This window comes from Schistocerca americana, chromosome 8, assembly GCF_021461395.2.
Source record: "Schistocerca americana isolate TAMUIC-IGC-003095 chromosome 8, iqSchAmer2.1, whole genome shotgun sequence".
NCBI lineage: Eukaryota > Metazoa > Arthropoda > Insecta > Orthoptera > Acrididae > Schistocerca > Schistocerca americana.
The window spans coordinates 42884643-42905154 of NC_060126.1; the positions used below are offsets into that span (position 1 = coordinate 42884643).

The 20512-nt window shown below is 39.2% G+C and overlaps 1 protein-coding gene across 1 annotated transcript in view; it reads right to left on the reverse strand.

Annotated features, from left to right (window-relative positions):
• Positions 1 to 20512, reverse strand: part of LOC124545063 (ubiquitin carboxyl-terminal hydrolase 32) — a 230329-nt gene that overhangs the window by 76627 nt on the left and 133190 nt on the right. Inside the window, exon 22 of the mRNA XM_047123861.1 lies at positions 4258 to 4379. Within this exon, the coding sequence (XP_046979817.1) occupies positions 4258 to 4379 (122 nt within the window). The remainder of the gene's footprint in view (positions 1 to 4257; positions 4380 to 20512) is intronic.

The window sequence follows — 20512 nt, forward strand, 5'->3', positions numbered from 1 at the left end:
CTGGCTGTAGTTATTTCCGAAAACCTTTACTAGAGAAATGTGTGTGGCATTTTACTGCAATAAATTAACATTAATGTGCATAAAGATGGCCACATGTACAAACATTAAGTAAAATCTTAATATCAGTTAGCCAAAATAATAGTATATTGACTGTGCACATTTTAGCCATCCGTTAAACTCAATAAACAAACAGAGACCTGCTTTAATGGAAAGTACTATCATGAGAACAGTTCAGTCTGTGTCACATGATCACAATAATCTCACTTTTAATATTAAACAGTCACACAATGTCCAACAGTCTTTTCTTCCTCTACAACATTTTTCCCTTTCAATTACATGTATATTTTGTCCTCATTTTCCTTTCTCACTGTTACTCAAGTATGTATCTGTGAATGTCTCTCACTTCTGCCTCTCCTTCACCTGGACATCCCTCTACAGTCTTCCACTTTTCAACTCGCAACCCACATTTCTCAACATCTGCTTTCTCACTCCAAACTCGCATAACATTTACTAATCATAATATTTTCTACATCCCTTTCAACATACGGGTTGATCCACAATTTTAATCACAACACTTCGCAAGGGTGGTGTATCATACCATCTAGAATCAATCATTCTTAAAAACCGAGCAAGTGTGTGTGTGTGTGTGTGTGTGTGTGTGTGTGTGTGTGAGAGAGAGAGAGAGAGAGAGAGAGAGAGAGAGAGAGAGAGAGCACGCAAGGGGGAAAGGGGGGGGGGGGGGGGGGGGGCACATGAAACAGATCTCCCTATCAGTAACCAGTAATTTAAAATTGAAATCAATATATTCATTTGTTTAAGACTGAAAACTTTGTTTTTGAGCCATGCGTGGCTCACGTTCCCGCCACCATGTATTTTACACCCTGTTTTCAACATACTTCCACCTCACTATGTTAATTTGAATTACTACCATCTGAGTCGCTGCTTTGCCTAACTGTGACTGGTACTAGCAGCGCATATCGATATATCCCATCTTCTAATATCTTTGCTCGACTGCTATTACTTACCGATCGTTGTCTGTTGTAAGGCAGTTTGGGTCGCGAGTTCGGGCTACCAGTGAGTTGGAACGCGTCTGGAGCCCAGTCCGGACCTGCCAGTCTTGAGTTGCAATGAGTCAGTAGCGCAGTCGGGTTGGAGCAGTACGGTCTGCGTCAACATGGCTCGCCCAACCATTGCCGACATGTATCACTTGAGACGGGCCACGATCTTGGTGGATCGCCGGTCGGTCGTCCTACCGGGCAACGCGTTTTGGCTCACCAATCATTCTGTGTGCGTGCGCGCACACGCCTTCGTCCAAGTGTTTGTCAGGTTGTGTGTAGTTGACATTATTCTCTCTGACGACCATTTTAGATGTTGTCAGGTTTCTGAGGGAGTCTGTCAGTTGCTGTGGACCAGGGACGTTATCTCCGCACGGTGCAGTCGGCTGGGTCCGCTGGTGGTCCCTGCATAGTGTAAGAGCGTGTGTGGAGCTGTCCAATCACTACGAGCTTTGTGGTTCATGGACCCAGGATGTCAAAGTTGAGTAGTGGTTTCAACTACCCATGCCACGTCCATTCATTCATGTTGTGTGGTTTGTTTCGGTGGTCTGCTGTTGGGGAGATTTTCCTGTGAGCAACACCGAGTGTTTCTATTGCTGAAATTTAGCTGCCATGCAGTACAATTAACTTTAGTGGTTGACTACAATTTGAGTATACCAGTGGAATCTTCTGCCTTGTGGCCATTAGTGTTCCAGTTACCTGCCCTGGCCACTAACGTAATTTCAGGCAGCGTCCTTTCCTCACCTTTTGTTGCTGTCCAACATGTTGTGTACTTTTGAGAGCTAATACATATTTCATTGTGGATCATCACGTTCATAACCTTCTGTGTTTGAGTTCTCATGTACTGGTTGGTGGCAAGCAAGTCATCGTGTCCGTCGGTCTGTGGCTGTCCCCTGGTTGGGTTCCAAAGGATCAAGTGTAGCTGGGCTCACCCAATGTCTCACCTAAGTGAACAAGGGTAGACCGACCTCCCTGGAGGCTTCCGAGTGCTGTTTTCTTTATTGTCCTTCTCACCCGTGTTTAATTCTCTGTTAACAATCTATCACAGCCAATGATTTAAAAATTCTTGTTTTACTGGACTTTATGTATTATGAATTTTGAAAAATCAATTGTGAGCCTTAAGCCACTTAAAACCTTATTCTTGAACTTACCCTTTAAGCAAAAACATTGTGGCCTTCTGCCTTAAAAGATTATGGTAATGTAGTTTAAAATTTTCAAATTTAATTGTGGCCCTCACCCGCTTGTATTGCACCTTGAATATGTTTGTTCTGTCTACTTTTGCCTTGAGGCTTTCCAGCCTAGCTGTGATGATATGTATATTTTAATTATTTTATTTGCTATTTTAGCTCCATTTTTATTTTGTTGACTTCAAATTTCCTGTTTGGAGGCCCTCAGCCATGAAATAACTGCCTTTTTGGAACTCTTAGTTCTAAAGGTTTGGCTATGTGCTGTTTGGTTTATAGCTGTTATTAAATTACAATTTTGAGTGAACCAGACTTACACCTTATTTGGCCCTTTCCACAATCCTTATCACCTGTCCTGCTCTGTATTAAATACAAGTAAAATTTTACACTAATCACTAATATCTGAACTCCAATCACTGCTAATGGGATTTCAGAAACATAAAAATTGACTGAATAGAAATGAGGTGCTATTATATTCTGCCATATTACTACCCAACACATTTTATGCTCACACACACACACACACACACACACACACACACACACACACTTCCTTGGGCATTTACTATTTAACAACTGGGCTACAATAGTGTTACACCCAGCAGTTTTCTGCATTGCTGTATTTCAGATTAGTGCTTCCTATAATAAATCACCAGTAAATACATGTTACATTTGGTGGCAATACAAGCACAGCATGAATTTCAGGATGCGGTGTGGGGGTAAAGATGGGGGTAGATGCCAAAATTTAGAATTTTAATGTATTGTGGTAAGGAAGACAATAGCAGGGATAAACTGCAACATAATATGAATTCTTGTGAAAACATAATGGAATTTAACAACTAGGGGAGGAGAAAATGCTTGTGGCTTGAGCAAAACATTGTAAGTCTTTGCCCTAAACACTCTTACTCTATTGAAAATGATGATGCTTGTCAACAAATTATGTAATTGTTGTTGTTGTTGTTGTGGTCTTCAGCCCAGAGACTGGTCTGATGCAGCTCTCCACACTGCTCTATCCTGTGCAAGCTTCTTCATATTTACGTTAAGAGTTATTTAATCACATATAGTCTGAATGAGTGTATTGCAGCTATGAATAACTGAAAACTGAACCCTCTATTGCAACAGTCATTAATCTCTCTCTCTCTCTCTCTCTCTCTCTCTCTCTCTCTCTCTCTCTCTCTCTCTCTCTCTCTCCCCCCCCCCCCCCCCCCCTTCTCCCTCTTTCTTCCTCCTTTGTGTGTGTGTGTGTGTGTGTGTGTGTGTGTGTGTGTGTGTGTGTGTGTGTGCGCGCGTGTGTGTGTGTGCGTGCGCGTGTGGGTGGGCGCGCGCGCGCACATTTCTGAAACTTATCCCTTCAAATACTGCGATATTTCCCCAGTTTAAAATCACTAAGTAAAAAAATGTACAACACAAAAATGTTTTCTAGTCTACCCAACATTATTCCTACATCAACCGGAAGTCAATCAAAATGTGAATTTTGTAAATTTATTGTAATGTCATATACATGGCATGTCTTCAAAGTGCTGAAATCCATAAGAACGATCCTGAAATCCCACTCAAATGCTTTGTAAGTAGTAATTCCAGGTATAGTGGTGTACAAGATATTAAGAATTATATGACTTTGTGTCAGTTTTCATTAAAGCTCACAATTAATCAAGGGTATAACCGAAACAAGTCCACACAATAAAATTTAATGCATGCAAATACTTCATCATCCTCATCCATTCTTGGCAGGAAACTACAGTTTACATTTTCCAAAGCACTAAAAACTGTGTGCAAATACAGGTATATCTTATCTGCCTTATTAATATAAGCTAATACTCTAATAAAAACTGTGAGACGGGAACCTCATAGCAACAATGTGTTCTGTTTAGTGCTACAGAAACAATAATTGAAAAAAAAAAAAAATACCATCACTTACTCCACCACCAAAAGGTAAGGCATAAAACAGCAGGCTTGTATTACCATACCTTGAAGCACAAGAATGTGGCAGGCATGCAGAAACTGGAGTGCCACCTTACCTCCGCGTTTGGATTCGGATTGCTTGAACTGCCGTCGTCTACAACTGGTCTATTATTACATGTAAGAGAGTGCGGATCACATTCCACACTGGCCCGAAGCACTGGGCTGCTTGTAACACCACCTGCGCCCACAATCAAAACAACACGGCTATTATGTCTACAAATACGCTAGTAAAATGGTGTCTACTAATATTGTGCAAATTTTAAAATAAACAATTACTCTGACAAAGCTGCAACAAAAGCAGTATGAGAAGTGAAACTAAATATTATTCTAATCAATAAGTTACAACATTTTAGTAATGGAAGGAATGAGGCTGCCACAATATGAAGCCAAATAAAATTATGTTAAAAAACTAAATAAATAAAATTTTTATGCTGTTCACAAATTGCAACATAATAAGATTTTCACACTAATTATGGTCATATAAGTATGGTCTTTTCTGAATGTACATCCGACAAAAAAGTGATTTTGGTAGCTAGAGTCCAAAGTTTTTGTTAATCATGCCTTTTGTGTTCTTTTGGAGTTTCCATAGCATCTTTCACCCCTAACAAATGTTTCTTTATATCGAATCAAAAAGTGAAATAACAATTTTCATAAATTTAGCTTTAAATATTTTTTAATTTAACAGAATATTTTCTTAAAAATTTTCATCCCCTATTGTACTCCCTTAGAAGTTGAATTTCCAGAAACAATGAAACAGGGATTTCTTTTTTATTTCTCACTGAGAAGACAAATACTAATTGTCATGGATGTAGCCTTAGAAGTCCTTTTGTAGTTCTTTAGCAACCATTTAGATAAAAAAAGAAAAAACACCTTTCACCCACTGTTTTACTCTCTTGTTGTTGTTGTTGTTGTTGTGGTCTTCAGTCCTGAGACTGGTTTGATGCAGCTCTCCATGCTACTCTATCCTGTGCAAGCTTTTTCATCTCCCAGTACCTATTGCAACCTACATCCTTCTGAATCTGCTTAGTGTATTCATCTCTTGGTCTCCCTCTACGATTTTTACCCTCCATGCTGCCCTCCAATACTAAATTGGTGATCCCTTGATGCCTCAGAACATGTCCTACCAACCGATCCCTTCTTCTGGTCAAGTTGTGCCACAAACTTCTCTTCTCCCCAATCCTATTCAATACTTCCTCATTAGTTATGTGATCTACCCATCTAATCTTCAGCATTCTTCTGTAGCACCACATTTCGAAAGCTTCTATTCTCTTCTTGTCCAAACTATTTATCGTCCATGTTTCACTTCCATACATGGCTACACTCCATACAAATACTTTCAGAAATGACTTCCTGACACTTAAATCAATACTGGATGTTAACAAATTTCTCTTCTTCAGAAACGCTTTCCTTGCCATTGCCAGCCTACATTTTATATCCTCTCTACTTCGACCATCATCAGTTATTTTGCTCCCCAAATAGCAAAACTCCTTTACTACTTTAAGTGCCTCATTTCCTAATCTAATTCCCTCAGCATCACCCGACTTAATTAGACTACATTCCATTATTCTTGTTTTGCTTTTGTTGATGTTCATCTTATATCCTCCTTTCAAGACACTGTCCATTCCATTCAACTGCTCTTCCAAGTCCTTTGCTGTCTCTGACAGAATTACAATGTCATCGGCGAACCTCAAAGTTTTTATTTCTTCTCCATGAATTTTAATACCTACCCCGAATTTTTCTTTTGTTTCCTTTACTGCTTGCTCAATATACAGATTGAACAACATCGGGGAGAGGCTACAACCCTGTCTTACTCCCTTCCCAACCACTGCTTCCCTTTCATGTCCCTCGACTCTTATAACTGCCATCTGGTTTCCGTACAAATTGTAAATAGCCTTTCGCTCCCTGTATTTTACCCCTGCCACCTTCAGAATTTGAAAGAGAGTATTCCAGTCAACATTGTCAAAAGCTTTCTCTAAGTCTACAAATGCTAGAAACGTAGGTTTGCCTTTCCTTAATCTTTCTTCTAAGATAAGTCGTAAGGTCAGTATTGCCTCACGTGTTCCAGTGTTTCTACGGAATCCAAACTGATCTTCCCCGAGGTTGGCTTCTACTAGTTTTTCCATTCGTCTGTAAAGAATTCGTGTTAGTATTTTGCAGCTGTGACTTATTAAACTGATTGTTCGGTAATTTTCACATCTGTCAACACCTGCTTTCTTTGGGATTGGAATTATTATATTCTTCTTGAAGTCTGAGGGTATTTCGCCTGTTTCATACATCTTGCTCACCAGATGGTAGAGTTTTGTCAGGACTGGCTCTCCCACGGCCGTCAGTAGTTCCAATGGAATATTGTCTACTCCGGGGGCCTTGTTTCGACTCAGGTCTTTCAGTGCTCTGTCAAACTCTTCACGCAGTATCGTATCTCCCATTTCATCTTCATCTACATCCTCTTCCATTTCCATAATATTGTCCTCAAGTACATTGCCCTTGTATAGACCCTCTATATACTCCTTCCACCTTTCTGCTTTCCCTTCTTTGCTTAGAACTGGGTTACCATCTGAGCTCTTGATATTCATACAAGTCGTTCTCTTATCTCCAAAGGTCTCTTTAATTTTCCTGTAGGCGGTATCTATCTTACCCCTAGTGAGATAGGCCTCTACATCCTTACATTTGTCCTCTAGCCATCCCTGTTTAGCCATTTTGCACTTCCTGTCGATCTCGTTTCTGAGACGTTTGTATTCCTTTTTGCCTGTTTCACTTACCGCATTTTTATATTTTCTCCTTTCATCAATTAAATTCAATATTTCTTCTGTTACCCAAGGATTTCTACTAGCCCTCGTCTTTTTACCTACTTGATCCTCTGCTGCCTTCACTACTTCATCCCTCAAAGCTACCCATTCTTCTTCTACTGTATTTATTTCCCCTATTCCTGTCAATTGCTCCCTTATGCTCTCCCTGAATCTCTGTACAACCTCTGGTTCTTTCAGTTTATCCAGGTCCCATCTCCTTAAATTCCCACCTTTTTGCAGTTTCTTCAGTTTTAATCTACAGGTCATAACCAATAGATTGTGGTCAGAGTCCACATCTGCCCCTGGAAATGTCTTACAATTTAAAACCTGGTTTCTAAATCTCTGTCTTACCATTATATAATCTATCTGATACCTTTTAGTATCTCCAGGGTTCTTCCATGTATACAACCTTCTTTCATGATTCTTAAACCAAGTGTTAGTTATGATTATGTTGTGCTCTGTGCAAAATTCTACCAGGCGGCTTCCTCTTTCATTTCTGTCCCCCAATCCATATTCACCTACTATGTTTCCTTCTCTCCCTTTCCCTACACTCGAATTCCAGTCACCCATGACTATTAAATTTTCGTCTCCCTTCACAATCTGAATAATTTCTTTTATTTCATCATACATTTCTTCAATTTCTTCGTCATCTGCAGAGCTAGTTGGCATATAAACTTGTACTACTGTAGTAGGTGTGGGCTTCGTATCTATCTTGGCCACAATAATGCGTTCACTATGCTGTTTGCAGTAGCTTACCCGCATTCCTATTTTCCTATTCATTATTAAACCTACTCCTGCATTACCCCTATTTGATTTTGTGTTTATAACCCTGTAGTCACCTGACCAGAAGTCTTGTTCCTCCTGCCACCGAACTTCACTAATTCCCACTATATCTAACTTCAACCTATCCATTTCCCTTTTTAAATTTTCTAACCTACCTGCCCGATTAAGGGATCTGACATTCCACGCTCCGATCCGTAGAACGCCAGTTTTCTTTCTCCTGATAACGACATCCTCTTGAGTAGTCCCCGCCCGGAGATCCGAATGGGGGACTATTTTACCTCCGGAATATTTTACCCAAGAGGACGCCATCATCATGTAATCATACAGTAAAGCTGCATGCCCTCGGGAAAAATTACGGCTGTAGTTTCCCCTTGCTTTCAGCGGTTCGCAGTACCAGCACAGCAAGGCCGTTTTGGTTATTGTTACAAGGCCAGATCAGTCAATCATCCAGACTGTTGCCCTTGCAACTACTGAAAAGGCTGCTGCCCCTCTTCAGGAACCACACGTTTGTCTGGCCTCTCAACAGATACCCCTCCGTTGTGGTTGCACCTACGGTACGGCTATCTGTATCGCTGAGGCACGCAAGCCTCCCCACCATCGGCAAGGTCCATGGTTCATGGGGGGGTTTACTCTCTTAGTGGTTGAATTTCCAAAAATACTGAAATTGGAATTTTTTTTCCTGACTGGGAACCCAAATACTAGTTTTACAATTCCAGCTTCAAAATTCCCTTAATGCAGACCTACTTTCAAAAAGCCTTTCATCCCCTCATCTCCTATTTCACGCCCTTAAGAGGGGAATTTTGGACAATAGTTTCGTAAACATTGCCTACAGTATAAGATCAACACCCTCTCCAAACTTCAAGTTTCTATCCACAGCGATTTGGGCTGGGCAATGATGAGTCAGTGAATCAGTCTGATCCTATTTCACTCCCTTAGGGGTTAAATTTCCAAAAACAGTTGAACACCAATCTTCAAATATTTAGCTTTACAAATGCTATTGCTATGAAATATTTTCATAAAACATTTCACCCCCTATTTCAGCTCGTTAGGGTTGATTTTCCAAAAATAGTGACGTGTATGTTTTATTTCTAACACAGAAGCCAGATACAAATTTTCACAGATGTAACTTCAAAAATGCTTGCACAATGAAATGTTTCCATAAAACATTTCATTCCTCATTTCACCCCCAAAGGGGTTGAATTTCCAAAAACATTGAAAGATGTATTTTTTGTTTCTAACTGAGAATACAAATTTAAATTTTCATAGATTTAGTTTTAAAAATGCTTTCAAACTACAATATTTTCACAAAAAATCTCATTCTCTAGTTCACTTCCTTATGGGTTAGATTTCCAAAAACACTGAAACATATATTTTTTTTCTATTTGTAACTGAAAAGTCAAATGCCAATGTTATAGCTTTAAAAATACTTTAGTAGTTCTTTAATAATGATATATTTTCAAAAAAACTTTCACCCATTATTTCACCTCCATAGGGACCTTGCGTGCCTCAGTGATACAGAACCACAACGGAGGAGTATCCATTGAGAGGCCAGACAAACGAGTGGTTCCTGAAGAGGAGCAGCAGCCTTTTCAATTGTTGTGAGGGCAACAGTATGGATGATTGACTGATCTGGTCTTGTAACACTAACCAAAACAGCCTTGCTGTGCTGGTACTGCGAATGGCTGAAAGCAAGGGGAAACTACAGCCGTAATTTTTCCCGAGGGCATGCAGCTTTATGGCAAAGAAAGCATTTCTGAAAAAGGGAAATTTGTTAACATCAAGTATAGCTTTAACTGTCAGGAAGTCATTTCTGAAAGTATTTGTATGGAGTGTAGCCATGTATGGAAGTGAAACATGGACGATAAATAGTTTGGACAATAAGAGAACAGAAGCTTTCGAAATGTGGTGCTACAGAAGAATGCTGAAGATTAGTTATGTGATCTACCCATCTAATGATGAGGTATTGAACAGAATTGGGGAGAAGAGAAATTTGTGGCCCAACTTGACTAGAAGAAGGGATCAGTAGGTAGGACATGTTCTGAGGCATCAAGGGATCACAAATTTAGTATCTGAGGGCAGCAAAGAGGGTAAAAATCTTAGAGGGAGACCAAGAGATGGATAAACTAAGCAGATTCAGAAGGATGTAGGTTTCAGTAGGTACTGGAAGATGATGAAGCTTGCACAGGATAGAGTAGCATGGAGATCTGCATCAAACCAGTCTCTGGACTGAAGACAACAACAACAACAACAACAACTGGGTTAAATTTCCAAAAATGCTGAAACATGTATTTCTTTGTGTCCGAGTGACAAACCAATTACCAATTTCCATAGGTTTAGCTTCAAAGCTGCCTTAATAGCAACAATTTAGGGTTGGAAGTTCCTAAAAAATCCCTTCTGAAAAAATGCAAAACTTCAAATTTTTATCCTCAGCGGATTGAACTGGGCAAAGATGAGTCAGTCAGTCATTCACAACATTAAAGTCTAAGGACATTTCCTGACTAATTACTTAATATGATGGCTGTGCCATGTCACATTATCCTCAACACATCATTGTGCTGCTACAGGAAATACTTCTTATTCTTTGTTTTTCCTTCAATATCATTGCATATTCAACAAAATATCACATAAGACTAATTAATGTCAGGTTATCACCAAACTGACATATAAAATTTCTCACAAATATGAGGACTGTCGAGCAATACCATCTCATAACTTTATAGCAAAGCTACACAGCAAGAATGCTCCACAAGCATACTATGAGCAGCGCAGGCCTGCGAGCTGGAAGTATTGTACCACCTTCATTGTCACAGAGAACACAAGGGGGACCTGTGAAGAAAGTGGTGTAAACAAGGAAATTGTTCCTGAGGGCATTGCTCTGAGAAATCTAGAATGTCTTTGTAAGTCACTGTTATGTTGCACTGCAAATCAATTACTTTGAGCTGCAGATTAGTGTGAATTGGCCACTGGAAGCTTTTGCAATTCCCATTCAGTTGCACAATGAATCCTTATTTATTTCCCAATATGACTGGCATTATGTCTGTAGACAGATAAAATAATAAATTCCTTGACACACCTGCATTTTCTTCAATGTTCCTAATAATGTCACGAGGCTCAGCAATGAGCACAACAACTTGTTATGATTCTTGTATGTATTAACACATACAGTGCATTTGTGAACTGAACTTCCTGTAAGTGTTCAGTGTCTCATGGCACACTATATACATTTTGCAAATCTATTTCACTGTGTAAAAGGACAAGATTCCTCACACTGTAGATTTAAATCCTAAGTCACACAATTCCAACTCACTACTGTCACTGTTGGATGGCACTCCTGTTAAAACAACCCTCCCTTAATGCACAGTTGACACTTTCACCATGTTGTCACGATCACACGGTGCATGCACATCTGCATCACTCCCACTGTGCCACAACTGCTTTGCTCATACATGAGAGCCCGCTCACACTGAAAACTAGTGAGTTGTTGAGCCCTGCTTTACAGTTTTTCCAAGACAATTTGATACAATTATGTAACTTCTCGTTAGTTCAACTGTTAATTAATAAAAATTGTAGCTAAGATTATTGAGTCTTGAGTTTCAACAACTTCTGTGTCTTTCTGAAAAACAATGTGGCCTTCACACATTGAGAGCTATCACAGTAACAAAAATGAGCACAATATTAGCAGATATTAACAATAGAAACATATTCAGTTAGTTACAATTAAGAGAGAGGTTGTGCAAAATACATAATGACAACAGAAAGTAAAAAGTGCAAGTCAAAGACATATTTTCACAAAATTTGTGTGCTGAATATTCTTGCTGTGTTTTGGAACAATATATAACAAACAGCTACCAGCCACGAGGCTGACTTTACTTTCATTTCATATGTTTTTCCTGTGGCATACATCAATATTCTACGAAATTTTAATTTACAGTGTTGTTAATAAATGATTCTTTTATACTTTTACATGATAAATAACTACAAACCAAAGGACATTAAATAAATCTATTATTGTAAAGGCACACTAAATGTTCTGAAAGTATAGCAAACACTTACACAAAAATGCAGGAAAAATGAAACTGGTCACTATCAATATCAATGTGGGTCATATTTCTGAGCTTAATGTGTGGAGCTGGACTGTTTGTTGGTGGTCCACAGAAGGTAGTGGAGGAATGAGAGGGAGGGGGATTTACTGGATGCATTCATGCATCACAGTCCAGTGCCACATGTGCTTTCCTGCTCTGTTGATCGTCAAACACGATTATCCCATTACTATCAATGTTCACATTATTTTGAATATGCCCCGTGTATTTCGAGAGGGACTGCCCGTTACTACAGATGTGATGGCCACAGGTGGCTAGGCTGTATGAAAGAAAGGGACTTCTGGGGTCGAATGGGTGGCAGCAGTCTAAGTGGAGGTATTGCTGGTGGTTTGTAGGTTTTATATGGTCGGAGGAACAGATGAAGCCACATTTGAGGTGGAGGTCAACAATGAGAAAGGTGGCTTGTTAGGTTGAGGAACACCAGGTGAAGCGAATTGGTGAGAAGGTATTGAAGTTTTGGAGGAATGTGGGTAGGGTATCCTCACTCTAGATCCAGATCACGGAGATTTACTCAATGAATTTGAACCAGGTGAGGGGTTTGGGATTCAGGGTAGTGGGGAAGGATTCCTCCAGATGGTCCCATTAATAGGATGGTGCCACACGGGTGCCCTTTGCCGTACCCCAGACTTGTTTGTATGTGATGCCTTCAAAGAAGAAGTAATTGTGGGTGAGGATATAGCTGGTCACGATAACTAGGAAGGAAGTTTTAGGTCTGGAATCCATCGGGTACTGGGAAAAGTAGTATTCAATAGTGGCAAGACCATGGACATGAGGGACGTTAGTGTAAAGGGAGGCACTGTGGGGTAAAGGAACAGGAACTGTGAAGGTCTATGGTATCTTCTATATAGGAGGGTAGGTTGCAGTTACGAGCTGACGGTGTTGATCTAAGAGTGCAGAGATTCTCTCAGTGGAGGCAAAACAACCAGTGACAATCTGATGTCCTGGGTAGTTGGGATTATGGACATTAGGAAACATTTAGGCATGTGGAAGGTAGGAGTGAGAGAGAGAGAGAGCTTCTGGGATGGGTCTAAGTATTTGAGGAGACTTGCCATGGCAGGTTTTGTAGGTGGGCATATATGACTGCTAATGACTTAATTCTTGCAGTTCAAAATCAGAGTGGTGGATCCTTTGTCAGCAGGTAGGATTATAAGTTCAGGATCAGTTTTTTGGTGGCAGATTCCCTGAAAATCTGCATCTGAACTTTCTTCTTCTTCTTCTTCTTCATCATCATCATCACTGTCCTCTTCACTGCCATCGAGAGCATTACTTATGCTACACTTTTTGAAAGGTTTAACAATAATGTCTTCTCTCGCTCTAGACCACAGGTGTCTTATTCACTGACACATGAGTTTGATTGTAGGTCATTTTAAAGCTCCCTTCAGCATAAATTCATGTTGGGTTTCACCCATCATCCATTCCTTCCATTCCTCTCTCATACACCCTTTAAATGGTTTATTTATCGAGACATCAAGAGGCTGCACTTCCTGGAATAACAGCAAGCTCTGTATCTCCCTGTCTCAATTTCTCTTTCACAGAATTTTTCAAATGACCACTAAACTGATCTAGCACAAGAAGAGTATCTGTCTTTAATAAAGCACCTTTCCTTCAATCTGTTAATCCATAATTTCATACCAGCCTCATCCATCCAACACTATTCATGTATGTGAACAGCAATGCCTGGCAGTACTTCAGGTTTTGGCACTGTTTTTGCACTTGAAAATGATGACTTGATTAAGTTTAGTACCGTTAGCACAACCTGTAGCCCAACAGTGTGGTGCAATTTTCCCATGTTCACTTGTTTTTATAGTTACAGTTTTAGCACCTTCATGGCAACAGTTCCGTTTCTCGGCCCATCAAATGTCAGAGGAGTTTTGTCCATACTCGCTATTTGGCTTAGATCCACACTTTTTTTATGTTGTATTATAAAGTGATGAAAGATATTTTCTCTTCATACGTTTATGGCATTTTATGAGATATTCTGGTTTTGGTTCACACACTGTCTCCATGATGCTTCATCTCCCTGATGCTTCATAAACCTGTAGCACTAAGCAACTCCATCCTTAAAGTCTGTTAAGTTTCACCATAGCACTAGCTTACAAGCATGCACTTTAATCATTTTTATATTAATTCCAATGCCATTTTCATGGTGTCCTCGAATTAACTTCAGTACACCATCTTCTAGTTTTGGCCATTTTGCATTCAGTTCTCTATTTGGACATTTACTCTTCATTTATTTCAGTTCTTCTTTGCCTACCTGCCAATCACTGATGGCTTTTTCTGTTGGTGGAGAGCCAAAATGCTACTCTGTTTCCATGTAGTTCTGCATATGCTATTACTTTCAATTTATAGCCCACATCATATGAATACCTTTTATTTTTTTCCATTACGGAACCAGCTACTAACAAAAATATTGTACTGTTAACGATAACACAAATCACTTTCAATTCAAGTTCACTGGCACCGTATACTGTAATGACTCATTACGGGCTAGACAGCGTCCTGGGTTTGTGATGGAAGGGCAGGAGAGAGACAGTGTCAGCAAGCTTGTAAATCTTCGCAACTCCTGTTCGTCGCATTGGTGTGCTGCTACCGCCAGTTGAATCCAATGTTGCCAGATAGAGATAGGTTTCCCATGGCATCAAATGTGTGGCCATTTTTAACACTGGTGAGAATTTTAAATCAAACACTGGAGACTTTTACATTCAATTTCAAGTACATGAGAAACCAGAATTTTAGAGGCAATTTTCTGGGGGGCGGGCGGAGGGGGGGAGGGAAGCACATCTTATAGTTCGTAAAATATGATAGTTGCCAAGATCTGAACAGTTCCCTTCCAATGAACTTTATAAACTGATAATTAACCCACCATCTTATTGCACACTTCCCAGTGTTCTGATTTTTCAAATCAGTAAAGATAACATCTAAAACAAAAATCACATATTGACGAGCAACATACCTATATCAAAACACAAAATGTTAAGTTAATGTTGGACATGAAAAGGGAATTGAACAGCACAAAAATGTAGATATAGTGAGGGCTTGTCATTAGTAACATATCTATATAACTAAATGACTAATGCATTGCATGGTGCATAGTTACAGTTGCAAGTGTCTCAGTAACAGTTTCCAGGGGCGACAAAAATTTTATTTTCAATGACCAAGCTGAACAATTTAAAATGCTGTCATAATCTACTCATTAAGAATTGTAATCTTCTATCAAATGTGTAAGAGGATAAGATAGTTATTACAGTTAGAAACTGTTTTTTAACAATATAACTCAAAGCTCACAAATTACTCAGACTGTATTTATTCAAAATTCGACGATGAGAGCACTTACAAGGGAACACTCCCAAGTGTCAATGAACACTGTTGATGAAACATGGGGAGTGTGCACAGGGGAAAAATAATGCAAGACTTTTTTGTCGTTAATTTCACTTTTAAGGAGAGAAACACCCCCAAAAGATAATTTGGCATAATAGGTTTAGAGAAAATAGCTTTTAAACCATAAAATATATTATACAATAATTGAAATGAAATTAACATTCTTGGAAACTGTACAATCAACTTCTGAAAAAAATTCGAAAATTTTCAAATTACCTCACTAACATTAATGAATTTTGCAAAATGGAAACTTTTGTTACAACTTATAGAAGTTTTCACGCCTTCCCTGTGTAATAAATCTGATATCTACAATACCATTTTCGGTAAATAAGTTTTACACAATGTGTTGCCAGAGTATGTGCAACACATCTAATTAAAATATCTTACACTAACTATTATTCAAGTTATCTGTTTTATATATTTTTGTTGTATTATGTAAATCACATTAAATTTTCAATAAAATTTGTTTTTATTTTATTTTTTATAGTTTACCTTTTCATGCATGTGTATGCTGTTAAATGAAAATAATAAGTAACTCATTATTATCATACAAAATCTGTATAAAAATGATTAAAATGTAATGTTTTTGTTACCTTTCACTGAAAGTGAACTAAATTTTTTCACATAATACACACGATGGATAAGATAAGAAAAAACAAAACTAAGCAAGTGTCGCAAAGTGTGGCAGGCGATCCTCTAAATATCCTGCTTTGTACCAGGCATACTTCAATACATCCAAACACCTTGATGATGAGAACTGACTGTGTACTAGCGACTGCAGCCTGATAATATTGTTTCTCAAGAGAGGAATGACATCATAATCATGCAGTAAAATTTGATGTGAAAATCTTCTCAGAAAGTCTTCCATCATCAAAAGCCATATAGGTCCAACAGCTGTACCTGCACTGTCGAGCCTTGGGGTATCATCAGATAAACAAAGTCTTTGACCTCACGTACAATGAGATTCGATGGATAAAACACCTATTCACCAAGAAGTGGTAAGTGATTACACATATAAAAGGTATTACACTTTGCAAGCTTTTGGAGCCAGTAGCTCCACCTCCTGGCAAAAGGATCGAAAGGGAAAAAAGAAGCTCGAAGGAAAATGACTGGTGAGTTTTGGAAAGGGGATACAGTTCAGAAAAGTCACCCAAAACCCCAGGTCAGGAGAGACCTGGAGCACAAGATGAGACGGAAAGACCAATTTCTGGGGTGGCACCAGGTGAGATTTGAAAACCTGAGAGTTTCAAGGTGGAAGATAAGGTAATATGGCGACAGTGATTACAGCTAAAATATCGTACACAACTTAATAAAAGCGAAAAGCTAAGTGCATCATATGTAATAGAGGTAGGAACACAATGATGAAAAATAGACAGATCAAGAAATGAAAAAAGCAGAAAACTAAAAGTGAATGAAGACAGGAATGGTTACTGTCAAGAACAGCCAAAACAGGAGGAATTAATGCAAATTAAGTCCAGGTGGATGGCAAGAATGAAGGATGTGTAGCGGCAGGTCCCACCTGCGGAGTTTTGAGAAACTGGTGTCTGACGGAAGAAACCAGACAGCACCTGAGATGAAATGGCACTGAGGTCACGATTGTCATGTTGCAGAAAATGCTCTACAACAGGATACAGTGTGTTGAAAGTATGCACCTCCAGCTTATGCCCACTCACCAAAACTGGTAACTTGGTGATAGTCATGCCGATGTAAAAGGCAGAACAGTGTTTACATAACAGTTGGTATATGACGTTTCGTTTCACAGGTGGCTCTCCTTTTGATGGAGTATGTTTTTCCAGTTACAGGGCTGGTATAGGTGGTGGTACGAGGATGCATAGGGCAAGTTTTACAGCAAGGATGGTCAGAGAACAGGGAAATGGTTAGCAACAAATAATCTTGATCTAATAACAAGCATCCAAACGGATGCAGGCATTAATGAACACAGGGGTTTCATAGCAAGACTAAATACTGTAACCCCCAAATCATCCAAAAATAAATGAAAAACATAACCTATTCAAAAAAAGGAGATAAACATTAACTTGATTCCTTCCTGGGTGACAAACTCCACTCCTTCCAAATTAACAATGCAAGTGCACACCAGATGTGGGTTGAATTCAAAGAAATAGTATCAGCAGCAACTGATTAACAAATAACTGAGCTGATCCTCCTTGGTACACAAAATGGGTCGGAATATTGTTGCAGAAACGATGAAAAAAACATGCTAAATTGAAACAGATGCAAAATCTCCAAGGTTGGTGATCTTTTACAGAATCTCGAAACTTTGAGTGGACTTCAATATGAGATGCTTATAATACTTTCCACAATGAAACTTTGTCTCGAAACCTAGCAGAAAATCTAAAAAGATTCTGGTCGTATGCTAGTGGCAAGCCACAATCAATGCCTTCTCTGTGCAATACTAATGGAAATACTATCGACGATAGTGCTGCCAAGGCAGAGTTACTAAACACAGCCTTCCAAAATTCCTTCACTAAAGAAGAGAAAGTAAATATTACAGAATTCGAATCAAGAACAGCAGCCATCGTGAGTAACGTAGAAATAGATATCCTTGGAGTAGTGAAGCAAGATAAACTACTTAACAAAAGCAAGTCTTCCGGCCCAGACTGTATTCCAGTTAACATTCCTTTCAAAGTACACTGATACAATGGCTCCAGACTTAACAATCATATACAACTGTTCGCTCCACAAAAGATCCGTACCCAAAGACTGGAAAGTTGCACAGGTCACACCAATATTCAAGAAAGGTGGTAGTAGTAGGTAGCAGTAATTATTATTATTATTATTATTATTATTATTATTACCAGTAGTAATAGTAGTAGTAGTAGTAGTAGTCCTCCATGAAATTACAGGCCCATATCATTAACGCCGATACGCAGCAGGATTTTGGAACACACATTGTGTTCAAACATCATGTATTACCCTGAAGGGAATGGTCAATTAACACACAGTCAATGTAGATTTAGAAAACATTGTCCTCATTAAACACAATTAGCTCTTTACTCACATGAAGTGTTGAGTGCTACTGACAAGGGATTTCAAATTTATTCCATTATTTCGAGATTTCCAGAAGGCTTCTGACACTATATCACACAAGTGGCTTGTAGTGAAATTGCTTGCTTATGGAATATCATCTCAGTTATTTGACTAGATTCACAATTTCCTGTCAGAGAGGTCACATAGTAACTGACGGAAAGTCAGAGTAAAACAGACGTGATTTCTGGCATTCCTCAAGGTAGTGTTATAGGTCCTTTGCTGTTCCTTACCTATATAAATGATTTAGGAGACAATCTGAGAAGCTGTCTTACACTGTTTGCAGATGATGCTGTCATATATCGACTAGTCAAGTCATCAGAGGATCAAAGCAAATTGAAAAACAATTTAGAAAAGATATCTATATGGTGGAAAAATTGGCAATTGACCCTAAATAATAAAAAGTGTGAGGACATCCACATGAGTGCTAAAAGGAATGCGTTAAACTTCGATTACATAATAAATCAGCCAAATCTAAATGTCAAATTCAACTAAATACCTGGGTATTTCAATTACTGACAACTTCAATTGGAAGTAACACAAAGAAAATATTCTGGGAAGGCTAACCAAAGACTGCGTTCTATTGGCAGGACACTTAGAAAATTTAACAGATGTACTAAAGAGACTGCCTACACTATGCTTGTCCATCCTCTTTTAGAATACTGCTGCATGGTGTGGGATCCTTACCAGATAGGATTGATGGAGTACATTGAGAAAGCTCAAAGAAGGGCAGCACGTTTTGTATTAACGCGAAATAGGGAGAGACTGTCACTGAAATGATACAGGATTTGGGGTGGACAGCATTAAGACAAATGCTGTTTTTCACTATGGTGGAATGTTCTCACAAAATTTCAATCACCAACTTTCTCCTCCGAACGTGGAAACATTTTGTTGATGCCGACCAACATAGGGAGAGATGATGATCATAATAAAGTAAGGGAAATCAGAGCTTGCATGGGAAGACATAGGTGTTCATTTGTATGAGATTGGAGTAAAAGAATAATTGTTAAGGTGATTCGATTAACCCTCTACCAGGCTCTTAAATGTGATTTGCAGAGTATGGATGCAGATGCAGGAGTAGAATACCTTCACCTTACCATGTTTCAAGCCACCACGAAGAATATACTTTTCCCCATGAGACAGCTGTTAACTAACATAACTTAGCTATATTTATCATGCATGGATGAAAGCGAGCCGGCCGGTGTGGCCGTGCGGTTCTAGGCGTTAAATCTGGAACTGCGTGACCGCTATGGTCGCAGGTTCGAATCCTGCCTCGGGCATGGATGTGTGTGATGTCCTTAGGTTGATTAGGTATAAGTAGTTCTAAGTTCTAGGGGACTTATGACCACAGATGTTAAGTCCCATAGTGCTCAGAGCCGTTTTTGATGAAAGCAAACTTTTCCCCTTCTTTCTGTTTTTCCAAAATTTAACTGCAGATTTCTTATATTCAAAATTTGCTTTGTTTTCTGAAGAAGGGATGTTACCTGGGATGAAGGACTCTTCACATGTTTCACAGTCAGATACATAATCATTGTCAATCATTGCTATATCACGGAGCTCCAATCAAAAAACTGTAGCCCATTATCTTTTTCCATAATTGTCAAACATCCATCCATCACAAATCAATGCTAAAATGGTGCGTTTCAGGTCCACTTCCTGTGAACTGATAGAACTATAAAGGAATTCACACAGCTGAAATTATCACTTAGTATTCAGCAAATATTAATTGGATTTATCGTTGGCATCTTCCCTACCTGTACACACAATATAAAGTCACACATCAGTAACGCACACATTTGTTCTACATTAAACGTTCAGTTACTGCTAACAAATACAGGTAGACACATCTAGAAATCCACACAGCGTTCCACGAGAAAGGGTTCCTGAAGAGTACAGTGAGGTCCAGAAGTCGTGTGGTGATGTACGGTTCCGTAATAGTAGCGAGCGGCAGATGAGACAGCTGTAGAGCTGTCAGTGCCAGCTTATGTAACAGGAAGCGCCAATGAGAATACTCCAGGACCTGCAGCTCTCGGCAACACCGCAGACCAAATTGTGAGTCTGCCAACTAGTGGTACAGCCTTGTACCTCACAAGCTGCTAGCTGGCGAACCACATTAGACTGCAAGGCACAAACTGCAGCATCTCTTGGCTGCAGCTACTGAAGAGAGGTATCAGAAAGAGCTGGGGATGGTAACAGCTTGTGTTAGCACATGTTGCAAT